This window comes from Taudactylus pleione, unplaced genomic scaffold (genome assembly GCF_031769625.1).
Source record: "Taudactylus pleione unplaced genomic scaffold, aTauple2 ptg000828l, whole genome shotgun sequence".
Classification (NCBI taxonomy): domain Eukaryota; kingdom Metazoa; phylum Chordata; class Amphibia; order Anura; family Myobatrachidae; genus Taudactylus; species Taudactylus pleione.
Window position 1 is genome coordinate 952,573 of NW_028285230.1, and position 27,742 is coordinate 980,314.

Sequence of the window (27,742 nt, forward strand, 5' to 3'; positions counted from 1 at the left end):
TTATGAACTCTACTCTCTCTAATTACGGCTTTATCTCTCTTTTCGCCTATCAGCTTTTGAGTACACCACCTCACTTCCTTTCTCTTCACCCACTCCCACCTAGACCCAGTCCAATCCAGATATTGATCTCTTCATTCCACCAAAACTGCCCTCACCAAGGTCACCAATTATCTCCTCATGTCCAAATTCAAAAGCTATTTCTCTATGTACCCCTCAACCTCACAGCAGCATTGGACATGGCTGACCCCACCCTCCTGCAAACCTTCCACTCCTACAGGCTCCATGGCTCCTGGTTCACCTCCTACTCCTTCTTTACACCCCCTTCCGGTCAGGGCCCCTCCATGTTCTTTCCTTGCTCCTATCAGTTTCTGTCTGATACCACCTCCATGCTGACAATAGCCAAAATTGCCTCTCTACCCCTGATCTCTCCTCTTCTGCTCTTTCCCATGTCACCTTATGTTTCTCGGCCCTCAACCCTCCGGCATGTCACAATGCTCTCTGACACTCAGTATTTCTAATGATAACTCAGCCAAGGTCCTCTCTCCTTCCACCGCTCCGTCTTGTTAAATGTCCCTCTCCTCTGTTCCCCAGGTCCAATATCTGGGTGTCACCCTTTCATTTTCCCCCACATTCAGTCCCTTTCCTAACCCTCCCATTTCCATCTCTGCAATCACCCCTCCTCCTAACTCTCCAGTCTCTGCCCCCCTACTCTGACCTCTTCCCCCATTGTGTCCACTCAGAGCCGTAACTAAACATTTTGGTGCCCTGTGCCAGGAAGAGCATTGGCACCCCCTTATTTTTCAATTAAGGATATAACGCACCCGAAAAAGGGCCATGACCTCATGGGGAAGGGCCAGGGAAGAGATAGGGGAGACCAGGAGATGCTGGGGATAAAAGAAGAGGAAGCTACAAGTGAGAATGATAATAAACAGAAAATTGACAGGTCCAAACAGCGCACCCCTGCCCTGATGTGCCCTGTGCCATGGCACCGGTCGCACTACCCTAGTTACGGCCCTGTGTCCACTCATATCCCATCTAGATTGTAAGCTCTTGTGAACAGGGCAGTATTGGCAGTGAGTGTCTGGATAATTTCTGCAGATCCACGTGTATCACTTGAGTTAATAAAGCTTTCTTTGTAACATGTGCTTCTTTCAACAGTACTAATCTTCCCCGCTCACATGAACATATTTGCACAATTCACCAGCTTCATTTATCGGCTTTAAAATTGTATGGTGCCCACAAGGAATTCCTTTTCATTAATTCCAAAGCATATGCTTATATAAGCCGTGCAGCGCAGCCACCCAGGTATTATATAAAAGTCACAGTCTTTCAAACAAAGCTGCTCTAGCTACATTGCATTATTGATACAATTGTATCACCTGTGTAACATATGAGGTCAGTCTGCCAATACCAATTAAGGCAGTGAAGGGGAGATAACTGAAAAAATATTGTGATAATTCGCATTTTCAGCATATATATTGCTATGATCATTTCTGGATAGCTACAGTAGTTGTGGTTTTAAAATTATAGGTATTATCTTAGATTCATCAACCCAGGTTGTCTGGGCTGTTTTGCAGTTTTAATGTTTGTTATATAACTTGAAAGGTCATTATCCAAAGGTCATTATCATGAAGTAATATGTACATTTAGATTAACCATTGTGCATATTCCATCACTATATATTTTAATAAATGGTTGTAGTTATTTGCATTAGAAAATTATAAGAAGCTAATGCTTATTGATACAATTATTACAATCATTTATACATGCATGTTATTCAAGGTCATATGATGTATAGGTCTTATTTATAAATTATTACTTTGTAACTAATATTGTATTTTTATACCCTATTGTGTGATTTACGCTAGTAAATTGATTACAGTATTGCCGGCCCTATCTGGTTTATGATTTAATTTTCAGTAAAGGGATTTATAATAAATTCTATTATTATTTAATTAGCTGTCTCAGCGCTCTCTTTTATAATTATTTATATTTTCTACACATCTCACTCAAATTGGTGTTTGCATGGTATCTATGTTCAGTGAGAGCATCAGGGCCTAATTAACATAGGTGTCGATGGGACTACAGCTCCAGGCCTCCACATAGAAACAGACCCATCATTGTGACAACATAATTATTAAGAATATATTTCTTCCTCACAAATGCATACTTGTATGTATTTAGGGAGACATTGGGGATGGTAGTGTAGGGGGTGTGCACGCCCACATGGCACTGGCCACACCCATGCAGCACTGGTCACACCCCCTAAGCTTCTCACAATAGGCCCTTGATCATTTTCAGTCCCAGGTCCATGTGTTCTTTATACGGCCCTAAAGGGGGTGTCTATACAAACGCAGGCTACGCAGCCTTGTGCATTCCCGAAAATAGGGGCCCTAATTAACATTTACACTGAAAAGGTGGGGGGCTAGGAGTAGCACTGGACAGTTATTATAATATGCAAGTGATTCTGTTTTCCTGTTTATCCCTTTATTTTCAAAAGAAATCTATTTGCTTATTAATCTGCGTGTCCTTTTAACTGGTTTTGTAATCCTCAAGCATTGCCGTAATTGTGCTCAAATTATATCTTCCATGGTATGTTACTATCTGTGTGAAATCATCATTTCAATATTAATAACAGTGCATAGGTAGAATTGAAGGGCTACCTGGCGAAGTGACAGACTCCTGAATTAACCCTTAATGGGCGGGGGTTTGGTGTTGCACTGTTGTCATTGTGGCCCCACCCATCGCTATTTAATGCCACAATTCTCAACAATTTACAGTAGGGATGGGGCTACACTAGGTGTGCATGTAAGTTCACTAGGTGATCTCATCAGCTTTTTTGACCACCAATATCATCTCTATGCTGATGATACTCAGATCTACCTTTCCTCCCCTGACCTCTCCCCCTCTCTCCTCACTCGTATCTCCAACAGTCTCTCTATTATCTCTTCCTGGATGTTCCAGCGATTTCTTAAACTTAACATGTCTAAGAGTGAGCTGAATATTTTCCCACCCCCCAAAATAACCGCACTTCCCACCATTTCTTTATCAATTTATGGCACAACTATCTCCTCTAGCCCCAGAGTGCGCTGTCTTGGTGTTATCCTGGACTCCTCCCTCTCCTTCAAACCACATATCCAGAATCTCTCGCAGTCCTGTTGTTTTCATCTTAATAATATTTCCAAGATCAGACCCTTTCTCACCCAGGATGCCACTAAAACCCTCATACACTCACTGGTCATCTCCAGACTCGACTACTGTAACCTCCTCCTATCTGGTCTCCCCAACTCCCTTCTCTCTCCTCTCCAGTCTGTCCTCAATGCTGCTGCTCGGCTCATCTTCCTCTCCAAACGCTCTGCATCTGCCTCCCCTCTCCTACAAGCCATCCAATGGCTCACCTTCCCTGTCAGAACCCAATTCAAGGTTCTCACACTCACTTACAAAGCTCTCACCCATTCCTCTCACATTTACATCTCGGACCTCATCTCTCTTCACTCTCCTGTCCGCCCTCTTTGTTCAACAAATGCACGCTGCCTCTCATGCCAATTGATTACTTCCTCTCACTCCCACCTCCAAGATTTTGCCCGTGCTGCTCCCCACCTTTGGAACTCCCTCCCTCTCCCTATCAGACTCTCCGCCTCTCTACAAATCTTCAAACGGGCTCTCAAGACCCACTATTTCATTATAGCTTTCCAGCTCTCATCCTAACTTGCTGCTACATACTCCATACTCCCTGCCTACCCCATCTGTGTCACACCTGTTTGTCTGCCCCTCCCCTTTACAATGTAAGCTCTTACGAGCAGGGCCCTCTACCCTCTTGTGCTTCTCCTTCTCTACTTTCATCTACTTCTTACTCCCCACTAGGGCACCTAACACTTGGCTGCTTTGCTCAGTTGCTTATCTGGGTGTTATGGTCGCTAATGTAGCAATGTATATTATCCATGTTCCTTCTCCTGTATTGTATTGTATTATACTGTAAGTCACTGGTCAACTTATTTGTTTATGTACTTTGTAAGGCGCTGCGGAACACTTGTGGCGCCATATAAATGATAATAATAATAATATATCTACGTACAGACCGATCTCTTGGGCCGTGGATATAGCTGGTGAAAGTGTACACTGATACTGATACAGCTATGCAACCAAGCGAATGGATATCAGTGGTCAGTGGAGGTTCCAGAGGTGGGGCTTCAGCACAGTCCAAACTTTAAACAGGGGAGCCACACCCACTGCGCTTCCAAATGCTGCCAAAAATCGCCAGCAGGGACTCACTGGCAGTTGGGGTGGCTCCCGTTTGAATTTTGGACTGTGCTGCAGCCTCACCTCTGGAGCTGCCACTGGCGGTGGTGCAACCACGTACAAAGCAACTGAATGAAACTTACCGTCATCCTCTTCTTTGCCATCTGGGTGTGGCACAAACAAGGGCTCCGCAGGCCAGCACATGTCATCAGTCCAACACAGCATCTCCTTGGTCACCACGTCAAACTTCACTATCTGAGCAATTAAACACATACCAAACACGTATGGTTATTACAGCAGCACCGTGGGCACATAAACATTACATTTTTATATTATTTCCTTTTTAAATAGCATTTTTTTTAATAAGTGTGTGTTAAATGAACCATAATTGAACCTGGTTATTTCTATTAATTCATATTACAGTTTTCTAGGGTTTTACTAGAATTCCACACAAATGTGAAAATTCAGTTTCGTATGGAAAATTAAAATGAGGTTTGGAGTTCATTCTCTATGGCAGGTTCCTCAGCATCCTGCCTGTGCCCGCTCCTGCATGCCCCAATGAGGCCTGTGCCTGCTCCTGCATGCCCCAATGATGCCTGTACCTGCTCCTGCATGCCCCAATGAGGCCTGTGCCCACTCCTGCTCCTGCATGCCCCAATGATGCCTGTGTCCACTCCAGCATGCCCCAATGATGCCTGCGCCCGCTCTTGCTCCTGCACGCCCCAATGATGCCTGTGCCTGCTTCTGCATACCCCAATGATGCCTGTGCCCACTCCTGCATGCCCCAATGATGCCTGTGCCCACTCCTGCATGCCCCAATGATGCCTGTGTCCGCTCCAGCATGCCCCAATGATACCTGTGCCGGCTCTTGCTCAACGATGCCTGTGCCTGCTTCTGCATACCCCAATGAGGCCTGTGCCCACTCCTGCTCCTGCATGCCCCAATGATACCTGTGCCCGTTCTTGCTCCTGCACGCCCCAATGATGCCTGTGCCTGCTCCTGCATACCCCAATGATGCCTGTGCCTGCTCCTGCATACCGCAATGATGCCTGTGTCCGCTACTGCACGCTCCAATGATGCCTGTGCCCACTCCTGCATGCCCCAATTATATTTGTGCCCTCTCTTGCTCCTGCATGCCTCAATGATGCTGTGCCTGCTCCTGCATGCCCCAATGATGCCTGTGCCCGCTACTGCATGCCCCAATGATGCCTGTGCCTGCTACTGAATGCCCCAATGATGCCTTTGCCCGCTCTTGCATGCCCCAAAGATGCCTGGTGCACTCTCCTGCTGTTCTGAACTATTTGTTTTCAGACAGGAAATGTGCCATCCTCTGTCAGCAGGCTGCATGTGATAGCATACAGGAGCAATGGGACTAGCAAAGGGTGGGAATGAGGATATTTGACTTTTATTTGTAGTATTAATGTAAAAAAATATTTTTTTGTTTCATTTCATATAAATACAGTTACATACATGTGCTTCTCCTATTTCTTTGAGTGCTTTTACAACCCAACATATATGTGGGATGTTATTATACCTTTCACAATTGGCTAATTAATAACAGAAAAGTTGCTTTGAAACCCAAATATATTGTAATCAGCATATTTTGCTACAAAATGTTTCTGTAAGTGTAGAAGTCAATAAAGGCCCTCATTCAGACCCACTCGCAAGTGGGCGTACGCACGTTCGCCGTACGTAAAAAAATATTTAAATTCAAGCACTCGCTCGTTTTTTCCTACGCAGCTAAAAATCCGCCCCAAACTCAGGCGACCCCTCCTCTGACTAACGAGCATGCCAAATAGCGAGCGTACATCCCCGAAATGGCTTGAAGGGAACGCACGCACAAGTACAAACCGGAAGTGGGACTGTCAGATTCCGATTACCTGCTCGTTTTTTCGGCCTACCTCCCTCAATCGTATCATGCCAATCAATGTATCAATTAGCTTAATTGTTTGTTTGTTTTCAACACAATGCAATAAACTTTAATCTTGTCCGTGTTTGTATTTGCTCGCAGAATACGTACGGCTGAAACCTTCGCTTTTATTGTTCCAAAGACATGTTAGCCCCAATTAAACAATTGTTCTATTTGTTTGTCTCCCCACAATTTTTCTGTGGTTCATTTCTTTATTTAAATTTGCTTACGCATGTCACTGCATCAAGCTAATCATAACTCTCAAGAGATTTGTGGCCCTGTCGAACACATGACTCATACACTAACCAATAGAATTTGTCCTGTTAATTTCCCAAATACATTAGCCAATCAAATTTTTTTGTGGTGCTTTATTAAAAATATTTTGTCAAAAAAACACCATTGCCATCATGAGATCCGCCGCATTCACCAGGCGCGAACTGCTGGTGCTGACGGAGGTGATGGACAGGAGGATCACCAGTCAGCCTCCACCCATCTCCAATAGGCGCAAGCGTTCCGCATATGCGGAGGTACGTCGACGCCTGCGCTCCTTCGACTCACGCCGACATATTGGCCAGCTGGAGCGCAGGTGGTCGGACCTGCACCGGCGGACGCCCCGCTTGCTGGCATGCTTTCGCATGCAGATTGCGGAAAGTAAGTGTTCTGGACTGTGGTTTTCAAGTTTATCTTGTGGGCCCTAACTGCGTGTGCATGTTTTCATGTCTGTCCTATTGAGTCATTGTAGTCATATCTGCATGTGCATGTTTTCATTTCTGTCCTATTGAGTCATTGTAGTCATATCTGCATGTGCATGTTTTCATGTCTGTCCTATTGAGTCATTGTAGTCATATCTGCATGTGCATGTTTTCATGTCTGTCCTATTGAGTCATTGTAGTCATATCTGCATGTGCATGTTTTCATGTCTGTCCTATTGAGTCATTGTAGTCATATCTGCATGTGCATGTTTTCATGTCTGTCCTATTGAGTCATTGTAGTCATATCTGCATGTGCATGTTTTCATGTCTGTCCTATTGTGTTTTTTTTTTTGTTTTTGTTTCCTGTTGAAACTAACAACAATTTTTTGGTCATTTTTTAGGGGCACAGCAAACACTACGGCGGCATCGCCACACAAGACGCCGGTCCCGGCCCCTCTCTCCAACCCCCAATTCCTCTATTCCCCCCTCCTCCCCAGACCCTGTGGCCGAAATTTCTGGCCTACTTCCCCTCCAGCCCAATTCCCCCTCTCTTCCATCCGTCCCTCCTCCAAATACCCCCTCCCAGGATCGCGAAAACACCTTGCCCCTCGGGTTGGGGAATGTAGCCACCTCCGAGGTGGTCCAGGGAGTGGCTTCTGGCTCTCTCGTTTTGGAGAACGGTATGTTTTTAAAGTATATTTTGGACACCACAAACTGTTTGTATGTAATCATGTGTCGTCCCCATTTTTTTGTCTTTTTTTCGCCTTAGGGTATTTTTGGGGGTTGTCTTTACCTGTTCCTGCTGATGTCACCATACACATATCACACCTGTGTGCCTTTTTTTAGGGCCCTTGTATTTTTGGCATACGACATTTTGGGGTTCTGGGTTTTATCCGTGTAATTTATTTTTGGCCCACAAGCTTGTAAGTTTGTGTTTGCTTGTTTTTTGTTTTTTTACAATATTGCTTCATTATCGATTTATTAATCCCCAAACTTTTGTCACCCACAGAGGAACAGAGGCGTCGGGAACAGATTGTGAATTGTGTGGGCCGTATGCGGGAGCAGGTCACCGGGCTAATGCAGGGCCTTGACCATCTGTTGGTCCTCCTTAGGAATTAGTTTTTTTTTTTTTTTTTTACAAATTGTTTCTTAATAAATGTTTAAAATCAAGCTCTGTCTCATGCGTTTGGAGTAAATCCAAGATTCTTTACACTGACATAAGTAGACTCTTCAAGCAAGGTTTGCCCCAGAAACTCACTACAGATTGTGTGTTGTATTTTGAATGCAAACAGGCACAAGAAACACCTCCCAGTACCAATGTCATTTTCCTTTTTTGTGGTGGTCAACATGATAGTTTACACCATTTTTAAGGTTCCTATTTGGTGGCCAAACTGCTTAGGACAATCTTACGAAGGCAACTGATTGTACACGATTCCTTGTTGTGTTGGTTAGTACCCCGAAAACATATTACATTTTAGCTCCACTTGCTTCATTACTGGGTTACCCCTTAGGTAAAATTAACGTTTGGGAGTTTGTTTACACTTGCTTCTAACGTGCCCAAAAAGGAAACAAATTACACTCTCCAAATATTTATTCACAACAGAAATCAAAATACAAAGTGGTCACTCACAAACAAAACACACAGTGATAATCAGAAAAACTCCACATACCAAAAACACTAAACAAACACACAACAAATCAAGAACTGGTTGACGAAGGTCCATGCCCACATGATTTCACAAATATGGCGTTGCAATATTGGTGTCAGAATATATTCCCGAAGTTTCCACAGAAAGGTTTTTGAAGGGTAGCAGGAAGTAGTCATCGTGGGAGTGCCAAAGATTATGCAAACAAACAGAAGATGGTGCAAGAATTAATATAAAAAAAGATGAACATTAAAAAACCGTAACACATTGGGTATACACACTGTTGTTTGATCAATAATTACCTAAAATATCGGGCCACCACATCATCGCGTATGGCCCCCCCACATACTGACCTCCGACCAACCTCGGGGGGGCCATCCTCAGGTAAGGCATCCTCTGGCTGCATTGGAACACCACTCCTTATGGCGATGTTGTGAAAGATCCCACACAGGACCACAATTTTCGAAACCATATCCGGCAAATACATGAGCTCGCCACCAGAGCGGTGGAGGCATCTGAATCGGCCTTTTAAAAGGCCGATACAGCGCTCCACCACTTGCCTGGTGGCTGTAAGTGCGGTATTAAACTCACTTTGTGGACCTGGTGTGGGAGCCAAGTAAGGAGTGAGCAGCCAGGGCATGCAAGGGTATCCACTGTCTCCTGTGAAAAAGAATAGACAACATCAGGATCACTGTGTATCAAGCTTAACATTGTTATGTACTAAAGGTCTACACTTACCCAGAAGCCACGCATCACCAGCTTGTAGGTTGTTTAATTTGTGCCATATCCCTGATTGCCGGATGACGAAGGAGTCATGTGCACTTCCTTGTAATTTTGCATTCAGGGACAGGATCTGGAGGGAGGCATCACATACCACCATTACATTCAGGGAGTGATAGTGTTTCCTGTTTCAAAATATGGCCTCCAGCCGTGCTGGAGGCTGAAGTGGTATGTGAGTATCATCCACAACCCCTATGATGTGTGGGAAGCCAGCTATTTGGTACAAATCGGCCTTGGCCACACTAAGGGCACCCATATCCAAAGGCATTTGAATAAAATGATGGAGGTGCTTGAAAAGTGCCTCCATCACTGCCCTCAGGATCCGGGAAAAGGAGGATTGTGAGATGCCTGCCACTATTCCCACCGTTGTTTGAAACGATCCTGAGGCACAGAAATGTAACACCGCCATAAATTGCGTAAGTGGTGGTATTGCTGTAGGACTGTCAATTTGCCGCTCAAGATCACTCTCTATTAATGAGAGAGTGTCTATGATGATTTTGGGAGGAAGATGGTAGCGTCTTAAAACCTCATCATCGGGCATTCCAAAAAGGGTGACATGTGTTCGAAATATCTGGGGCCTTGCACGCCTACGATGCCTACGCCTGGGACGAGATTGAGGTTGGTCGGCTTCCGGGAGCATGGCTAGAACAATCCGCCCTAGATCAACCTGAAATGGCAAGATTGTAATGTAAGGCTTTGGACCCACCCCAAAAGAAAATTCAAAACAACTTAGCTTGATGATACCATCCATTGCTGCTTACATGCCGGGGTATTGTCATGATACGTCCAAACTGAAATTAATCACAAAAATTATTTGAAAAATTTCACTCTGTGCATTTTTGTTTCTAAATTTTGTGCTAGACCAAACTTAAAATATGCGAAACACACATTTGGCAAAAGAGCAAAACGACATTGCACACAGTACATCAAAATGGGTTGAAATGTTTGCCCAAAAAGCGAAAGGGCAACCTCAAAAAAATTAAAATGATTAATAAGCATTTAAAAATGCGCAAATTAGTTCGCAAATACAAGTCCCAATAGTAAGTAGTAAAAATGCGCTAATTAGTTCGCAAATACAAGTCACAATAGTAAGTAGTAAAAATGCGCTAATTAGTTCGCAAATACAAGTCACAATAGTAAGTAGTAAAAATGCGCTAATTAGTTTGCAAATACAAGTCACAATAGTAAGTAGTAAAAATGCGCTAATTAGTTCGCAAATACAAGTCACTATACAAACTGTGGAAAATGCGCTAATTAGTTCACAAATACAAGATAAAAAATGGACTTACCAAGAGCAAATATATAAGAGTCCAAATCAAAAGGTCTTTGGGTCCGAAATTAATCAAAAGCTAAAATATATGAAATTATGGATCCTAAATTTACAAAAATTAAGAAACACAATGAAACAACAATTGATCAAAAGTTAGACTTCACAAAACTTACCAAATCAAGAAACGAGGTAAAAAAAATAAAAAACAAAAAAGAGAACGGAAAATAAAAACGCAAATCTACCAAACAAAATAATCTCCAACCGCCAACTCCTTTATACGCAAACAATAAACTCCAGCCAAGGTAACCTCCAACAATCCAAAAACGCCACCTCGACTCGAGACACACCAAGCCATAAATAGTATTTCGTTTCCCGCACAAATTAAGGAGGGATCATAGGAACGCACAATCAATGATGCGGCCGCAAAATAAGGACGCATGTATAAATACGTCACGAAAACACATTAAAATTCTGGTGTATTTCTTGTTTGGACCTCAGACATGGCGACAGACCAGGGAAACAATGCCCAAGAGTCAGGTGGTAAGTCTTTCATGCATTTTGTATCAATGATTAATTTGAAACATAAGATTGGGCAAGTTGTGATTTTGTGAAATCTGAATATTTACACAAATAGGTGAGGAGGATGACATGGAAGAGGCTGCTGGGCCCAGTATTCCGGCCAAAGCTGCCAAAAAAAAAAGGCAGCCACATTTCACAAGATAGGAGATGGAGGTTTTGATACAGAAGTGTGTGGACATCCTGCCACAGGCAGACAGGAATATGAGTCTAAGCCAGAAGGGGAGAATGTGGGAAGAGGTAGCCGTTGCTGTCAATAGAGTGGGTGATTATGTCCGTCTAGCCCGGGATGTCAAACGGCGGTAAGTAAACACTTGCCCCCCCTAAAAACAAACACCATTTTAAACAAAAGGATAATGGCTTCCATTTTTTCCCACAGATGGGGCGACTTCAAATATCGTCTAAAGCAAAAACTCGCGGACAGGGCTAGGCATGCAAGGGGGACAGGTAGGGGTCCCACCCCTGTGTCATTGGAGTTGACGGATTTAGAAGAGCTGGCACAGGGGTGTGTGCAGCCTGTGGAGGTGTTTGGCGTGTCCAACATGGATACGGACATGCCAGACTTTGCGGCTCCTCATGTTGTCCCAGGTAAATCTTTGGATGTCATCAACTCTGAAATGTTATTGTGCCAATATGTAGATTCTAATGTGAGGCTTTTCTCTTTTTTCCTAACAGAGACACAGGCGGATGAGTCTGCTCCAGAGGGGAGCCTTGGCCGCCGAATTTCTGCTGGCTCGGCAGGGGAGGAACCAGTACATCCGGCTGAGGACCCTGCAGAAGCCAGTCCAGGGCAATCCCCCTCGCAGGCAGTGTCCCTCCTCACAGAACTCAATTTCAAATCGGATTTCCATACGGAGATTCTGCAGAGGATGGACGCCAGTCTGCTACGGGTGGCTGAGGCCCTGGAGCAAAATGCTGCGGCCAACGTGACCATTGGTCAGGCCCTGTCGGAAAATACCAGGGCCAACATCCGCATCGCCAATGCCCTGGAGCAGCTCGTTCGCCAGCACATGGTGGAGCCGACCTCCCTTCCTGCCGGAACATCAGGATCCTCCACCTCTGGCACAACATCAGCCAATCCTCCAAATGTGCCTAGCCCTGTGCCTAGTCCAGAGGCCATAACATCTGCCTCTGGACAGGCCAGCCCGATGACATCCCGGACCCGGTCTGGCGCCCTCCCTCCCCCATCCAAACGGGTGAAAAAACGGTGACAGCAATGGTAACTTTTCCCACAATCCTTCTGTGCTTGGCTCATATTCCTTTCTGGTCAAAACTTCCCTCTCCTTTCTTGTGAAATGTTTTTAATTTTTTTTTGTATGTTTATGTCAACAGTTATGTTGGGCCAATTTGTTTGATTTTGGGACATATCTTTGGCAAAAAAAGATGTTCCCAAATTTTTTTTTAATTTTTTTTTTGTTTGAGCAATAAATTGAAACAAAAAATCTGACATTGGATTGTGAAATTATTGTACAAATGGGTTACATTTAATCCTGGACCAAAAGGCAAAAACTGGGAAAAAAAAAAAAAAAAAAATGGGCTCTTTAAGGAACGTTTAAAAAATCATATAACGACGCAAATTCAAGAGGCAAAAATAAAATGATGCGAAAATGAAAACATGATGACATTATTGTTACAATAGGCCCTAACCACCAAATTGAGGGCAAAATAAACCCCCACAAATGTACGCAAATTGATTGTGTCATCCTGACATTAGCAGCTCTGATTTCCACCTGCGTACGGTTTTGTGCTATCCCAAAAAACTGATTTCAAAACACATACCAAGCCGGTTTTCAATCCAACACTAATTGCTTTTCAGCCCTCCCGCGATTAATCGCAACAACATCGTGGAGTCCCGGGACGGAGGAGAAGGCCATCGCCAATGTGGTCGAGTAATCCAGACCCTAAGCTGTGCGAGCATTTTGAAGGGAAAGAGGATCATCCAGTGACGTATGAGTCGGTCCGAACACATTTTACGCTCGCATTTGCTAATGTATGTACGCCCCAAAAACGCCTCGCCACGCCTGCGTTTTTCCATCTCCACCCCCGTCAACACCCAAAAACGCCCTGTTCTGTCAATCACATTTGACATGTCACTTCCTGTACGCTATTTGACGAACGAGACCAAAAAAACTCGCAATCTGCCGTACGCACATGCGCACTGTTACACCGACGCATGCGCGGTTATTCAACATCGGAACGCAACGAGCGTACTGCTGTTTGCGAGTGGCTCTGAATGAGGGCCAAAGATCTCTATCCCATAATCCTTTTAAAATACCTCAGAGGCACATGGAATAGTGAATAATTTACAGTATACCAAACATTTTAGGATATGTATCAATAATTTAGAATGTTATTACTGTTTTATGGCAATTTGTCCACTTTATAACATTGTACACCCCACGTGGTAATTACGTGGGCACCTTCCTGCCTAGACTCCCGCTATTACCTGACTACAACTGCCAATTACAGAAACTTTGACTAATCTTGTTCCAGTGATTATGAGAAGTGTTTAATGAATGTCAATAGATTGTCTGTGAATCCTGTCCAATCAGAAGCCTCGTTCTCTACACACTTATATCCTCGGCCGGAATGAATAACCCACTGAGGGTTCCCCATACTTTTCAACCAGTGATCAGCAGCTGTGATCAGGAAATGTGTAGGGTGATGGGAATGGAGACTCCGGACTTTAAGAGAATCATTATATAAATGGTGTCGTGGTCGCACCAATGTTTATAACTCCTTTAAATATATGTCTATCAGTAGACAGAAACAGATTTACAGAAATCTGTCAGAGGTGCATTCAATGCAGAATTCAGTTTTTCATACATATTAATTTTTGTTGGGCTGTAGCCTTAGGAACAATGCCTCTGAATTCTGATTTCCCAGGAGCTAAAATATAGCCCCCATCCAGCCGCTTCTGCAGTAGTATGTTTTTATCAACCGGTGCTTGATTTAGTTCAGTACTTAGCAGAATCTTCTGTTTTTATAAATCGTACATTTTGATTCTCTGAAAGATATATTGCTAGGAAACGGCAGGCTTTACCTTGGTGGGAATGGGGCGCCATTCCACGTGGGAAGCGTAAACATATCGGTATTTCTTGCCATTATAGTCGTAGTTAATTCTAGGTAGTTCAATTCCTAGAAGTATAAAACATTATGTATACTTGTATTACTGCACAATATCAAGAAGACATTAAGGGGGAATGCAAATATCTGTGATGTGCAGTCCAACACCACCGCAATATCCAGTTGTGCTTATTACAGTGACCAATCTCTGCCCATCTTCCCTCATAACCCCATAGAGGTGCACAGGAAAATGAGCAGAACTAAATTGCTATGATGTGATGAAGTGCCTCCATGACCATCCCAGAGACACTCTGGGGCACATCACGGAGCACTGACTTGTCCCATAAGATGCATAGTCCATTGCTGGTGAGGTTATTTCCCGGTTGCCAATAGGGGGGGACAGAGAGCCATGTTATTATTATATCAGAAATACTCTATATAGAAAAGTCAATATTTGTTTCTAATATTTGTAAGTACAACTGCAATGTATATGTAATGACTACTTCAAAGCCTTCCAGCTCTCATCCTAACCTGCTGCTTACATGCTTCTTCCTCGCTGTCTACCCTATCTGTCTCCCCCCTGTCTGTCTTCCCCCCCTATAGAATGTAAGCTCTCACGAGCAGGGCCCTCTTCCCTTATGTGCTTTTGCTTCCCTCACTCATACGATCATCTACTCAAAACTCTCCACAAGGGCACCTAAAACTTGGTAGCTGACGCTCTACTGCTTTTTTGAGTGTTATGATCGCTGCAGCAATGTTTATAAACCATGTTCTTATTCTGTATTGTCTTGTATTGGAAGTCGCTGTTTTACGAGTTTACTCATTTGTTAATGTACTTTGAGGCGCTGCGGAACCCTTTTGGCGCCATATAAATAAAGGATAATAATAATAATTATTTGACATACTAAAGCTGGTTACACACTGGCAGATATATCGTCCGTTCAACTGAACGGTCGATATATCATGTGTGTGTATGCACTTACCAATAGTCAGATAGGACGGCGAATCGGCCTGATGGCCAACCCGTCGTCCTAGTGTGTACCCAGCTTAATGCTTTAAAATGAGTCACCTAGTGATAAAATAGCAACAATGTTTCAAAAAATCCTTGAATGTTCTGAGAGTTATAGTCATATAATGCTGGGTACACACTAGCCAATATATCGCCTGGCACCATCCACCAGATATGAGCCATGCAGCACAGCAGATGCGATATATCTTTCATCTATATCCTGCACATCTGCCTGTGTGCACAGACGACCGATCGAATCGTTATGCCGGCTGTAGAAACCGCTGACAATGACGTCACTACCGGTTCCTGTGGCGAAACATATAGATTGGTTGTTAAGTGTATATGCACATCTGCAAACACACAAAATAGGTCTGTCAGCTGACTAGCTGTGTACCCGGCACTAGTATGAGCCGCATAAAAAAGTAACCGCGGTGCTCCTTACCTTCACATAAGAGCTCTGGTTGGCAGCATATCGCGCCGTCTTTGCCTTTGACCGCTGTTGCGCTTGTTTCAGGTAGTCTTACAAGGTTAACTCCCACTTCTGCTTTCTTTAAAGTGATAATGACAGAAAATATATTATTCACCAGTTAGCGTTCATAACATCGCAATGTATGCTGATATAGGGGCGTAGCTAACCTTTCGGCTGCTGGCTTTTTCCCGCAGCAGCAAGGTTTTTTCTGTTCAATTGCTGGATAGAAAATCAGACTATTTTCTTGCAGACCCAGAACAGGTCTAAAAAAAAATAAAATCCCTATTTTAAGCTAAAAATGCTGGAGATCAATTCGGAACCCCTTGGACACCCCCAATTACTAAATAGGCAAATGGAAGTTTTCAATTAGCCTAATTGGTCTAATAATTACATGTCATGTTAAAACCAATAATAACCTCAAATTACCCCAAATTAATGCTTTTTTTATTTTTACCTTTCTCACTCCAAATTTGATTAAAACATTTATTTAAATGAAAAATAATTGATTATCTTTTTTTAATTTTATATATATATATATATATATATATATATATATATAATTTTAATTGGCCTAAAATCACCTTTTTTTTCTAATCATTTTTCCTTGTTGTAATAAATGAAAAAAAAGGTTTTTATAATTTTTTGTGATTCACAAAAAAGTACAAATCAGCCATTTAATGCATTTAAAAAAATTGTTAAATAAATAAATAATAAAATGTATTTATATATATTATTCTTTGGGACAGTAATAACAATTATTACTGTTACCCAGTATTTAAAAATGTTTTTAGGTACAAGCTGTTCCCCCCCCCCCCCTTTTTTTAACTGTTGCAACTGTTTTTTTTTTGTATTGGATACTGCGGGTATCGGGAGCGCGCATAACTGTGGTAATAGAAAATTTGTAGCGATGCCTGCGTACATTTTGCTGGGAAAACCTTGTGGCCAATTCAATATGCCCCATAGTGTGTAATAATAAATGCAACAATACAGATGAGAATATTGGTACATTTGAGGGGAACATTTAAAAAAATAATAGTGAAGTTTTTATGGGCAGTATAAACAGAATTGTTTTCACTGCAGTTGTTTAATTTGGTTAATATTAAAACATCCCTCACGCCATTATGACACTACCCCCATTTTATAATGCCCTAAAACACAACAGCGTTCCAGAAAATTCAGAAGTCTCACAGACATCCCAGGAGAGTAAGCAATTATGCGGTAGAGTTGTGTTGTATCTCAGGATAGTAAGAATAAAGCTGCATACACACACAGCGATTTTGTTACCAACGATTTTCTGAACGATTTTCTGTCAGATTATCTGCCAGACTTTTTTAAAGTGTAATGAACGATTCTTTGAACTACAAATGATTTTTGCATATGCCCTTAATGAGTTGACAAGTCTGACTGAACTACAAACTACAAACTACAAATGTGAACACGCATGAACGATTATCGTTCATCATTTGACTCAGAAAGTGAACGATTTTTTCAAACCATTATCGTTAAACGATATCGTTTAACGATAATCGTTCAAAAAATCGTTGTGTGTGTATGCAGCTTAAGGGTTAGATTTACGAAAGCTTCTAAAACAGACAAGTGGTGTTGTTACCTATAGCAACCAATCAGATTCTGTCTATTATTTTCTAGAATGCAATAGAGAAACAATAGCTAAATCTGTTCTGATTGGTTGTTTTTAATTTTTAGTAAATCTACCCCTAAAACTGTGCCAGATAGTAAATAAGCCTGACTTATGAACACAGAAGGGCATCAGAGAGATAAAGGAAAACTTCAAGAGAGGCCTTTACAATGCAAGCATTAGAAGTTATTTAACATTGGATGGCCGGCGGTTCAATTCCCGACAGCGGCTGCCTGACAAAGGAGGAAATCCCGATCATCCTAAAGGTAAGTATTTACTAACCTTACCTAACCCTCCTTAGGGGTTCCTAACCCTAACCTCCCCCCTGTGCCTAACCCTAACCCCCCCTCAAAGTGCCTAAACCTAACCCCCACTTCCCCGCTGCCTAAACCTAAGTCCCTCAGGGGGGTGCCTAACCCCTAACCTCCCCCCGGGGGTGCCTAACCCTAACCCTCCCTCCCCCTAGCCTAACCCTAACCTCCCAGGGGGGGTGCCTAATCCTAAATCCCTCCCCTGGGAGCCCTAAAGCTAACCCTTCCCCCCTCGCGGCTCTACACAGCGGCGCCCGGCATCCGCTCGATCGGGATGCCGGGCACCGGTCTCCCGACGTCGGGCAAATGACAGGCGTCTAGATTTAGATGTCTGTCATTCGTCCCTAGTCGGGATAAAGCAGTCTGGAAGCCGGCCGTCGGCATTTAGACCGTCGGCTTCCAGACTGCATCCCCATTGGATAACTCCATAAACTAAGTGAATTTTAAGTAAGTTACTTTTTTCCCTTCAGAAATTGAACATATCTAGTTTCTAATAATCCAGAACCTCATAATGACATTTACTTTTCAGAGCATCTGCTTTAATTTTGGATTGGATTATCAATTTGAAAAGAGATCTGCAGAGCACATAGTAATAATACGTTTGCAAAATGCATCTTGTTTAAAATGAGAAAGACAAGAAACAGATCTATTTTCACCCTTTACGTCTTGAACATTTTAAAATCTAAAGGGAACTTCATTTCTTGAAATAATTACAGCAATACATAATGACAGGAACTCACTTCCATCCGGTATCATTTACTAATAACAGCATGACTTCAGGTCAGCTGTGAGCCCTATCTCCCACATGACCATCCTCTCACAAACATTGAAAGGTTAAGGGGACAAATGTAATAGGGTGAGAGCTTAGAAAATGTAAGAGTTTAGCAGTGAACTATCAGGCGGCCAATGTAATAGGGTCCGAGAACCAGCAAACTGGCATGTTTTTAGACTCAGAAGACTCACGATTTAAACTCTCATTCAGATGTTTTCACATTTTGAAGATAAAACTCGACCAATGCTAAACTCTCATATTTTCTAAAATCTCACCCTATGACATTTGGCCCAAGATGTAAAAAGGGTGGTGAGAGATTAAACGGTGGTCCCAAGCAGTGTCCCACCCCCAGGGCAGGAGAACTTGACAGATTTCCTGGAATATCATCTCCAAACACAAACATGTTGTTGCCATCTCTGTTCCTCTGATAATCTATGAGGCCTCATTGATGGCAGCAGCTGTCGCCACAATTCTACGAATCCCTGTGTCCAAACGCAGTGCCAGCATGATGTCAGAGAAAATACTGGGCACACTGCTACTGCGATCTGGCAAATACCCACAATATTGGCCAAGGGGTAGATACGCCCCTGACCACCTCCAAGATTAAGAAGGACCATCTTTATCTTCTTTGTCATGTCCTTGTATTTTGTTTATTTGTATTATAATCCCGTTAATGTATAGCACTGAGTAAATTGTTGGCGCTATACAAAAATAACGAAGATGTTAATATTAACAATAATAATAATAATCATAATAATATCATCCTATAGTTTGTTTTTTTAGTCAGAACATGTTAATTCTTAATGCCATATCCAAAAATGTAGTTAGTGTAAGTATACCTTTGGTCAGGCAAAGGACTACCAGTAACCAGTGGCGTCGCTATGGTTGTGCATTGAATGCGGGCTGCAACGGGTGTCACCTTTGGAGGGGGTGACACCAAAATGCGGGCTTCTCCTCAGTGACAGGAGCCAGGTGCGGTAGTCTGACATTCTCCTGCAGCACCCGGCTCCTGTCATAGAAGAGGATCTGACAGTGCAGGCACTAGTCTCTGGGGGCAGCCCAGCATCACCGTGGATGCTGGGAACGCCATTGGAGGGATTTCCCATGAGGCCACACCCCCTGTTCGTGCATGCGTTGGGGGGATACGGTGTGTGCACCGGGTGTCACAAGACCCGGTCAAGTCTCTGCCAGTAACCAATAACTTGAGCTACTTATTGTGCTGGTACGTTGTGCCTCCTGTTTAGAATGTTACATATTTTCACATAATCTATTTTCTATAAAAGGTGTTATTAACTTATGGCACATTGCCGTGATTGCACTGTGTTATTTCAGGAGGAGAAGGGCACACTGATGGTGGAGTGGGCTAATACTCAATGCCATTATTTGTGCAGGAGGAGAGCCCTGATATCTCCTCCTCACCCCTGACAGCTAGCAGCTCGCACACCTCCACTTCCACACTAGTGAGCCATGCTTTCTCCTCTGGCGCCTGTTGATGAGGTAATCTGACAGCGCCCCGAACAGCCAACCAGCTCCTTTCAGTGGGACCAGGTTCTAAAAACGAGGGTCGCACCGTTCACACTATAGGTGACCCGGGTCGGTCCTCTGTGAAAAACCCCATAGCTAGGAGGAACAAGGGCCCTGCACAGTCAACCCGGGTCGGACCCTTTCACACTTAGCCAGGGCCCGGGTCGACCCGTATGACTGAAGGGTATAAATGAGTTAACTTAAATAAAATCAATAGCTGTTCATTTAGTGTACACTTTAGTGTTCATTTCAAATTCTCATGACTTCCTATAATCATTGAACCTCTGATAGAGAGATAGACAGGCAGATAAATGCAGATTTACTAAACAGCAAAAGTGGTTGTGTTGCCCACTGTACTGCTTGCTTTGCCTGGACACCATTACAGTTCATCTATTTTAGCTCCTGTAGACCAGAACATAGGGGGTTAGAAATCTGGCATCCTCCTATGTAAAACACCTCTAGAAAGATGGAAATTGAAAAAATCATAAGCCCCTCCGAATCGGGAGGGGAGGCAAATATGAATTAGGGCATGCTGGGATGTGCAGTTCCACAGCTGCTGGAGGGACGCATGCTTAATACCCCTGGTATATACAGATTATATATATATATTTATATATATATATATATATATATATATATCTATATATATATAGTAAATATTGAGACCAGCACTCTCCAGTCACCGGGGTGCTAGAGCCACAAACAGCAGGCTGTACTGTAGATATGGGTTCCAGACGGCAGCACTCCACGGATTTGAAACGACTTTACAAGCCCTCTAAGGAATCATGGAATGTTTCAGATATATTCAAAATCTTTCGTCAAGCCAAATAACCAAAATACATCTTACCTTAACTACTTTAAACACCCAAGTGTGCACAGCGCCGGGCGGGCATCCCTCCCCCTCCGTCGGGGTGCGGCATGACATCACACGCCCTGAGTCTGACGACGGGTCAGGTGAGCGACTGTTGGCATACCAAAAAAGTGTAACAAACCATCACCATAGGTAACCAAACCTAAACATGTATATAGTATATACTAACAAAGATTTGCCTTAGCGCAATTATATAACAGTTATATATGTTTTTACAGAGCAACCTGATCACTCATTTTAACAGATAGAATCTAAAGTATCGTTTCTAAAAAAACACAGCAAAATACCATAAATCTACATTCAAGACAAGATTATTGCAGTGGTATCTGTATATGTCAAATGGGAATTGACCATAACTAAAAAACACACAAGAACAAAAATACACACCCACATTTAGGTCCGAAAATTCCTATTAAACACGTATTATCATGTACTAGCAGGATTGTTATCTATCCTATTAAGTGCCCCTGTGGTCTGGCCTATGTAGGTAAGACCACATGCACATTTAAAGAACGTGCAGCACAACACAGGTCCCCCATTAGACTGGCTTTAGAGGGTCGAGAGAGTGACCAGCCGGTCGCTAAACATTTTGTATCTGCCAAACATAGCCTAGCTACCCTCAGATATAAATTAATAGATCATATACCCCAATCAGTAGATTTATGGTATTTTGCTGTGTTTTTTAGAAACGATACTTTAGATTCTATCTGTTAAAATGAGTGATCAGGTTGCTCTGTAAAACATACAGTATATAACTGTTATATAATTGCGCTAAGGCAAATCTTTGCTAGTATATACATGTTTAGGTTTGGTTACCTATGGTGATGGTTTCTTACACTTTTTTGCTATGGCAACAGGCGCTCACCTGACCCGTCGTCGGAAGCGGGGCGTGTGATATCATGCCGCACGCCGACGGAGGGGGAGGGATGCCTGTCCGGCGCTGTGCACACTTGGGTGTTTATAGTAGTTAATGTAAGATGAATTTTGGTTGTTTGGCTTAAGGAAAGATTTTGAATAAATCTGAAACGTTCCATGATTCCTTAGAGGGCTTGTAAAGTCATTTCAAATCCGTGGAGTGCTGCCGTCTGGAACATATATATATATATACACACATACACATAGGTGGTGATTAGTAGCCACACCTATTTACCCACGCCAGTCTCATTTTAGGAATTGTACACTGTTTTAGGGCTAAATCAATGTGTATTTACTGTGTACTTTTGGTGTTTATGTTTGCACTGCACTTAACTTTTGCACATACAAAGAGAAAGACACTAGTTTTACTTTTTAATTTCTCCCTGAAATCACAGTATCAGACACAATAGCAAACTGATTTATTACAATAACTACTGTGAAATTCAATAGTAGGTTCATCAACAAAACACATAATTAGCCGTATTTTGGGGAAATTAATGACAGAAACTGACCTTGTCATATTGCAGAGGGATAATGAATCGTTTGCAGCACGGTATTGAGGTCAGTGTCTTCTCCTGACTTAAATCTTTCCTTAAATTGGCCATATAGAACATTTCATACAGACTGTTGTTCTTGTACGCGATAATATCGAAAACAACATGGCCGTCTTCTTCATAAGCATTAATGTGATGATAAGTCACCAAAGCTTCAGTATAATATTTCTCTGCAACTGGCTTTTTGGTCCTTTTATCAATTATATGAATCCAGGTCTGAAAATCATGCAAAGGGAAATACACACTTTAAACCAGGGTTGAAGGTCTATGCCCAAACTTGAAATTTCATAGGCAAATACACATCGGTGTAAATATATCTACAGTAAGTTGTTGTTGTGTCAAGTCGCAGGCTGTAATAGTCCTTGGTATAATTCACACATGTTGGTATAGCCCATATTGCTTGCCAATTAAAAATATCAAACCGTAATAGATTATTTAGTGGCTATCGATATCAAAGACCACAAATTCAGGTCAATCATAAAGGCCCTACACGTATTGATTTTTGTTTTGATATGCAATTATTCCAAAATATGGAATATTCCGTTATCCAAAATACCCCTGGTCCCAAGCATTTTGGATATGGGAGACTCAACCTGTATTTTGTTGTCTGTGTCCTTAAATACCCAGTGCATAGACCTCTATTAGGAAAACAACTCCCAGAATGCATTGGTAGCGGCACCACCACACCCGTGACCTACATACGGTGAAACCTACCTTCTCATCATCATGGAAGGTGATGCATGAAGCCCAGTTGACACCACGGAAGTAGGCAGTGGCCATCTTCAAGATATCCAACTTCAATGGCTGTTCTATAAAAATTATGTAGTGTTCCGTCATCCCGAAGCTGTGATAGTAGCTAGGACTCAGGAGGTGATTGGCAGGAATGGAACACAGAACCTCTGCATTTTTCAAGGGCGACTTTTTCTTATGATCTTTATCTGGAAGAAAATCATTTCACGTTAGTGCAAAAAAAAAAAGTTTTGAATGGACATTATAGTATCAGTATAATGTAGCTGCTCACACACTGTAGACCCAGTTAGTTCTTCACCGACCTCACATTGTTTTGGCAAGAACCAACACATGATCAGCAAGCCCCGTAGTAAAATCTAGGACAGGTAAGGGTCGGAGGCTCAGTGATACATACTCTTCCGCTCTGGGGGCCTCCACACTAATCATAGGATCACGCACAGGCCTGGCGTATACTCAGTAAAAGACTGTTCAGTCCTAGAACCCTGGAGTGGATGGGCCAGTATCTCATGGCTCCCTTAGCAGCTGCACTGACATGGACACACTTGCAGCATTCTAAGGAGTCTATGTACTAAGCTATGGAGAGAGATAAAGTGGATTGAGAGAGAGAGTACCAACCAATCAGCTCCTAACTGTCACATTACAGTCTGTGTTTGAAAAATGACAGCTAGGAGCTGATTGGTTGGTACTCTATCTCCATCCACTTTATATATCTCCAAGGCTTAGTACATAGACCCCTAATTTTTGTAAAAGGCCATGAGCTAACACCAAAAACTGCTGTATTGAAAACTACCCCTGATCCCTAATCCTGCCCCCTTAGCGTGCTCTTATTAATGATCTCACCTGTGTTCATTAACTCAGGCTAGGTGAGAATAAAGTGTTGGCAACTCTTCTTTAATATAGAGCATAGATTGCCTTGGTGCACATTACTGTAGGTTACAAAAAAGTCTAATGTAAAATATGACCACAATCAAAGCTTTGTTTCAATTCTTTCTACTGTCTTACCTGCAACTGTGGGAGGAACCCTAAAAATCATGTACTTTGTTTTTCCTTTTTCACCAATGGATGTCCCCATATTTAATGTGTTCCCTGCACTGTCATAATGGGGGTGAGATGTTGCTATATTAACTGTCACATACTTCATATAGTCCACCTACAAAATACAGAAAGACATCACAACAGTTGAAGTGACAACTAACCCCAGAAACGCAAAGCTTAAAAGTCCCGCTACACGACTGTTGTGTGCAATTATTGCTTCCATATTCTTCATTATTACAATAATCAGCTGTTTATGCTGGTCTCTTCTCTAATAGTATAATTACTGTATTCGTGGTCACAACTACTCATCAAAAAACAATATTTGGCTGCATCCGCCTAACGGAAACAGAATATTTTCCAGATTGGTCAATAGTATATCTGGAGATTCATCTAGGTACAGTAGCAATAGAAAAACAAGACTGTAAGTGGTTAAAAGTCACTGGCATAACCAGGTACACATGGTGCGGCTGCTATGGGCCCAGCCTGGCTCCGGCCCTCCCCCTGCACCTATAGTGCGAAGCGAGCCGTGGTCGCCTCCTCCAGTAGTCTGCTGCGCAGGGCAGGCACATCCGGCCTCCAGCTCTCCTCAGTGACTGATACTGGAAGGAGGCATGGCCGCCGCCGCCTCCTCCCAGAAGTCCTCATTTATCAACGAGTTTATCACTCAAAACTAGTGATAAATTTCACTTTTTATGATAAATGGTGCTCCAGCCAATCAGCTCCCAACTGTCATCTGTTAGAAAAATGACAGTTGGGAGCTGATTGGCTGGAGCACCATTTAAAAATAAAAAGTGAAATTTATCACTAGTTTTGAGTGATAAACTCGTTGATAAATGAGCCAACTGGGAGAGGAGGTGTGCCTGCCCTGCGCTGCACACGCTGAAGGAGGACGCGTCCACCAGAGGTAAGTCGAGGAGAGGGGAGGGGGCCGTAACCTAGGGGGGCCCCCTAGATCTAATTACATCCCTGGTAAAAGTCATACCTTTTCTAGTGTTTCCAGAGACTCAGGATCGATCCTCCTGATAAAGTTGGTTTCCGAGGAAGCAAAATAATCGTCTCCAAACTTTATGATGTTGATTAAGCAGTTATCTGTGAACTCAGGCACCACATGTGACAGGTAAGTGAAGGCTCTGCAATGAAGGTTACAATACTTTACTGAAAAAGCTGCTTTGGACAAGCTGACTCATGCACATATTATTAAAACTAATGCATTTGCTAGTGACTACAGCAATTACAAAGCAGCTATTTGCAGTAGATATTTCTGCAAGTGCCTCATACCAAGTAATGCAAACTTCCCAATTGTCCCTATTCTAGTGAGACAGCCCCTATTTGAGTGCTCTGTCCCGCTGTCACGATCAGGACTGAACTATACCAATCTGAACAGGATTAGAAGGTATGACCCCTTCACGCTGCTGATGAATGAATACCGCACGTACCTGCCTGTGGTGCCTGCAGCAGTGTAATGGTGATTGCAAAAAACAGGAACAGGCACAGGGGCAATTTGTCACCACTAGGAACCAAAAACGTGTCCATGGCCCTCAGACACACCCCTTTAATGTCAAGCCACGCCTATCCTGTCCTAAGGGGGGTCTGCCAATATGTTGGGAGGTATGGTAATGTCACGAGTCAATAGTGGTTTCATAGTCTGCATAGTCATGAATAATAGCTCAGTTCACAAGATGGCTGCCGGAATTTTATGCGTGCACTTGCAGCAGCACTTTCCTTGTTGCATGGACTTTGAAAACAGATTTATTTACCTCATATGCACAACTCAGCACAACCCAAAATTCCATCTATATGCCCTCATTTTGCTTACCATAAGTGCAAATGCCCTGTTACTACCCAGTTACGCCCAGGGTAATTTTCAGAGAGGAGGGTGTACTGTTTTCGTGCGGGCTCCCACCTTTTGTACTAGTGCATCGCTGAGTTGACTCTGGCATTGTGCGCCCATTATAGATAGTTATAGTTTCGCCCTTTAGCTGCAAATGGAAGATGCGACTGAGGGGAATATGACTTGAATTCACCCATAGATGCGTTTGGAGCACGCGCAGTGCTAAAACATGCAATGGACTTGTGTGCAACTGTGCATTAGCCCCTGAACATTGATGCGCCCATGTATTGTTACCAAAACAGTTGACAAAATATTTGGAGATTCCACCGGGATCAGGGAAAAGCTGAGCACCTGAGGCATCCCAATGATGCACCAAGCAGTGGCTTTCTAGGCTGCAGGGTGCCATTACAGATACCCTACATAAAAAATTCAGGTGGCACGGAGCAGCAAAGTGCCACCCGTAGGCCGTACTACCTGGGGAGTGGCCCTACCCACCCACCCCTAGTTACGGACCTGTTAGCTGACTTTTTGGACCTCCCTTCTAAGAGATTTAAGATTAGAGGCCCAAGTGGCAAATGCAGAGGACAAGTTGACACAATTGACGTCAATATGGCTCTGTCCTATGCAGTATAATACCACAAATCATGGGGGGAAGGGGGTCACGATGATGCGATTGCAATAAATAGTGTCATTGGGGGAGATGTACGAAGCCCAGAAGCGGTATCAGCGCACATTATGTGCGCTGATACCGCTTCTCCCCGATGTATTATCGGGGGTCTGGGCGGTAAATGACAGGGGCGCTATGCGCCCCTGTCATTATCGGTGCTGCTATCTACAAGATAGCAGCGCTGAGCGGCAGGGCCATGTACGAACGGTCATATCGCATGACCGTTCGTCCGGCTGTAGCTGTCGTTATCGACAGCTACAGCCTGGCGCTAGCCTATACCCACAGCAGGGACAGCGCTGTCCCTGCTGCGGCGGCTGCCGGCTCCAGGGCTCCAGGTGGGGATCTCGCGATACTTGCGAGATCTCGCGCATGCTCAATGGAGCCGGCCGGGACAGAGACACAGCGCATCAGCACTAGGCTGATGCGCTGCTGTCTCTAGCGGGTAGCACCGGAGGGGGGAGTTACCGCTCCCCCTCTCCGGCCGATGAGATGTTTATACGGTAGTGCTTCCTGCTTCGCCACAATAAAGAGGCGAAGCGGGAAGCGTTATAGCGGCACGTTAAGTGCCGCTATAATACATCTACCCCATTAAGCCCTCATCTACCCCACCCACTTCACTAGGGAAGTTGATGGGATCTTAGAAGATTCCTTGCTCTCCTGGTAGACAGGGAGACTTCCCAGAAATTCGGGAGTCTCCTGGACATTCCAGGAGCGTAGGCAAGTATGCTCTGACCTGCCTTGACATGCCATTTGATTTGATAGAGATGCGGTACTGTAGAATATTAAAAGACATGGACATTGCACTGTGTAAAATGGATGAAAGTGTCCATGGACAAATCTGCAAAACCTGGGACAGTTCCCTTCAAATTTTCTGCAGTCAGCAGTTATGCCGTTTATCTTATCTGCGGCAGTAAATATACAGTAGATACAGTAAAAAAAAGTCAGTGTGTATATTTATTTTTCTGTAACTTCCACAGTGACAACACACCTTCAGCCCATCTGCAAATTTTATTAGGGATTTTGTTCTGGACTATATTGTACAACACTATTAAAAACAAAGATGACTTAAAGACAGATTGAGGCCCTTATTCAGTAGCGTGCACTGCTGAACGCAGATTTCCCGATGGTCGGGAATCTGTGCAGGCACCCGATCCGTACTGCACATGTGCAGAATGAGTCCTGCGTGCGCACGCAGACTGGCATCAGACTGTCAGTGATTG

At 43.3% G+C, this 27,742-nt stretch overlaps 1 protein-coding gene across 1 annotated transcript in view; it reads right to left on the reverse strand.

Annotated features, from left to right (window-relative positions):
- BCO1 (beta-carotene oxygenase 1) overlaps positions 1-27,742 on the reverse strand; it is a 52,977-nt gene that overhangs the window by 10,660 nt on the left and 14,575 nt on the right. The window contains exons 4-10 of the mRNA XM_088458400.1: positions 25,007-25,154; positions 23,992-24,139; positions 22,954-23,177; positions 22,198-22,455; positions 15,630-15,735; positions 14,156-14,250; positions 4,383-4,494 (exon numbers count right to left, since the gene is read on the reverse strand). Coding sequence (XP_088314526.1) covers positions 4,383-4,494; positions 14,156-14,250; positions 15,630-15,735; positions 22,198-22,455; positions 22,954-23,177; positions 23,992-24,139; positions 25,007-25,154 — 1,091 coding nt within the window. The remainder of the gene's footprint in view (positions 1-4,382; positions 4,495-14,155; positions 14,251-15,629; positions 15,736-22,197; positions 22,456-22,953; positions 23,178-23,991; positions 24,140-25,006; positions 25,155-27,742) is intronic.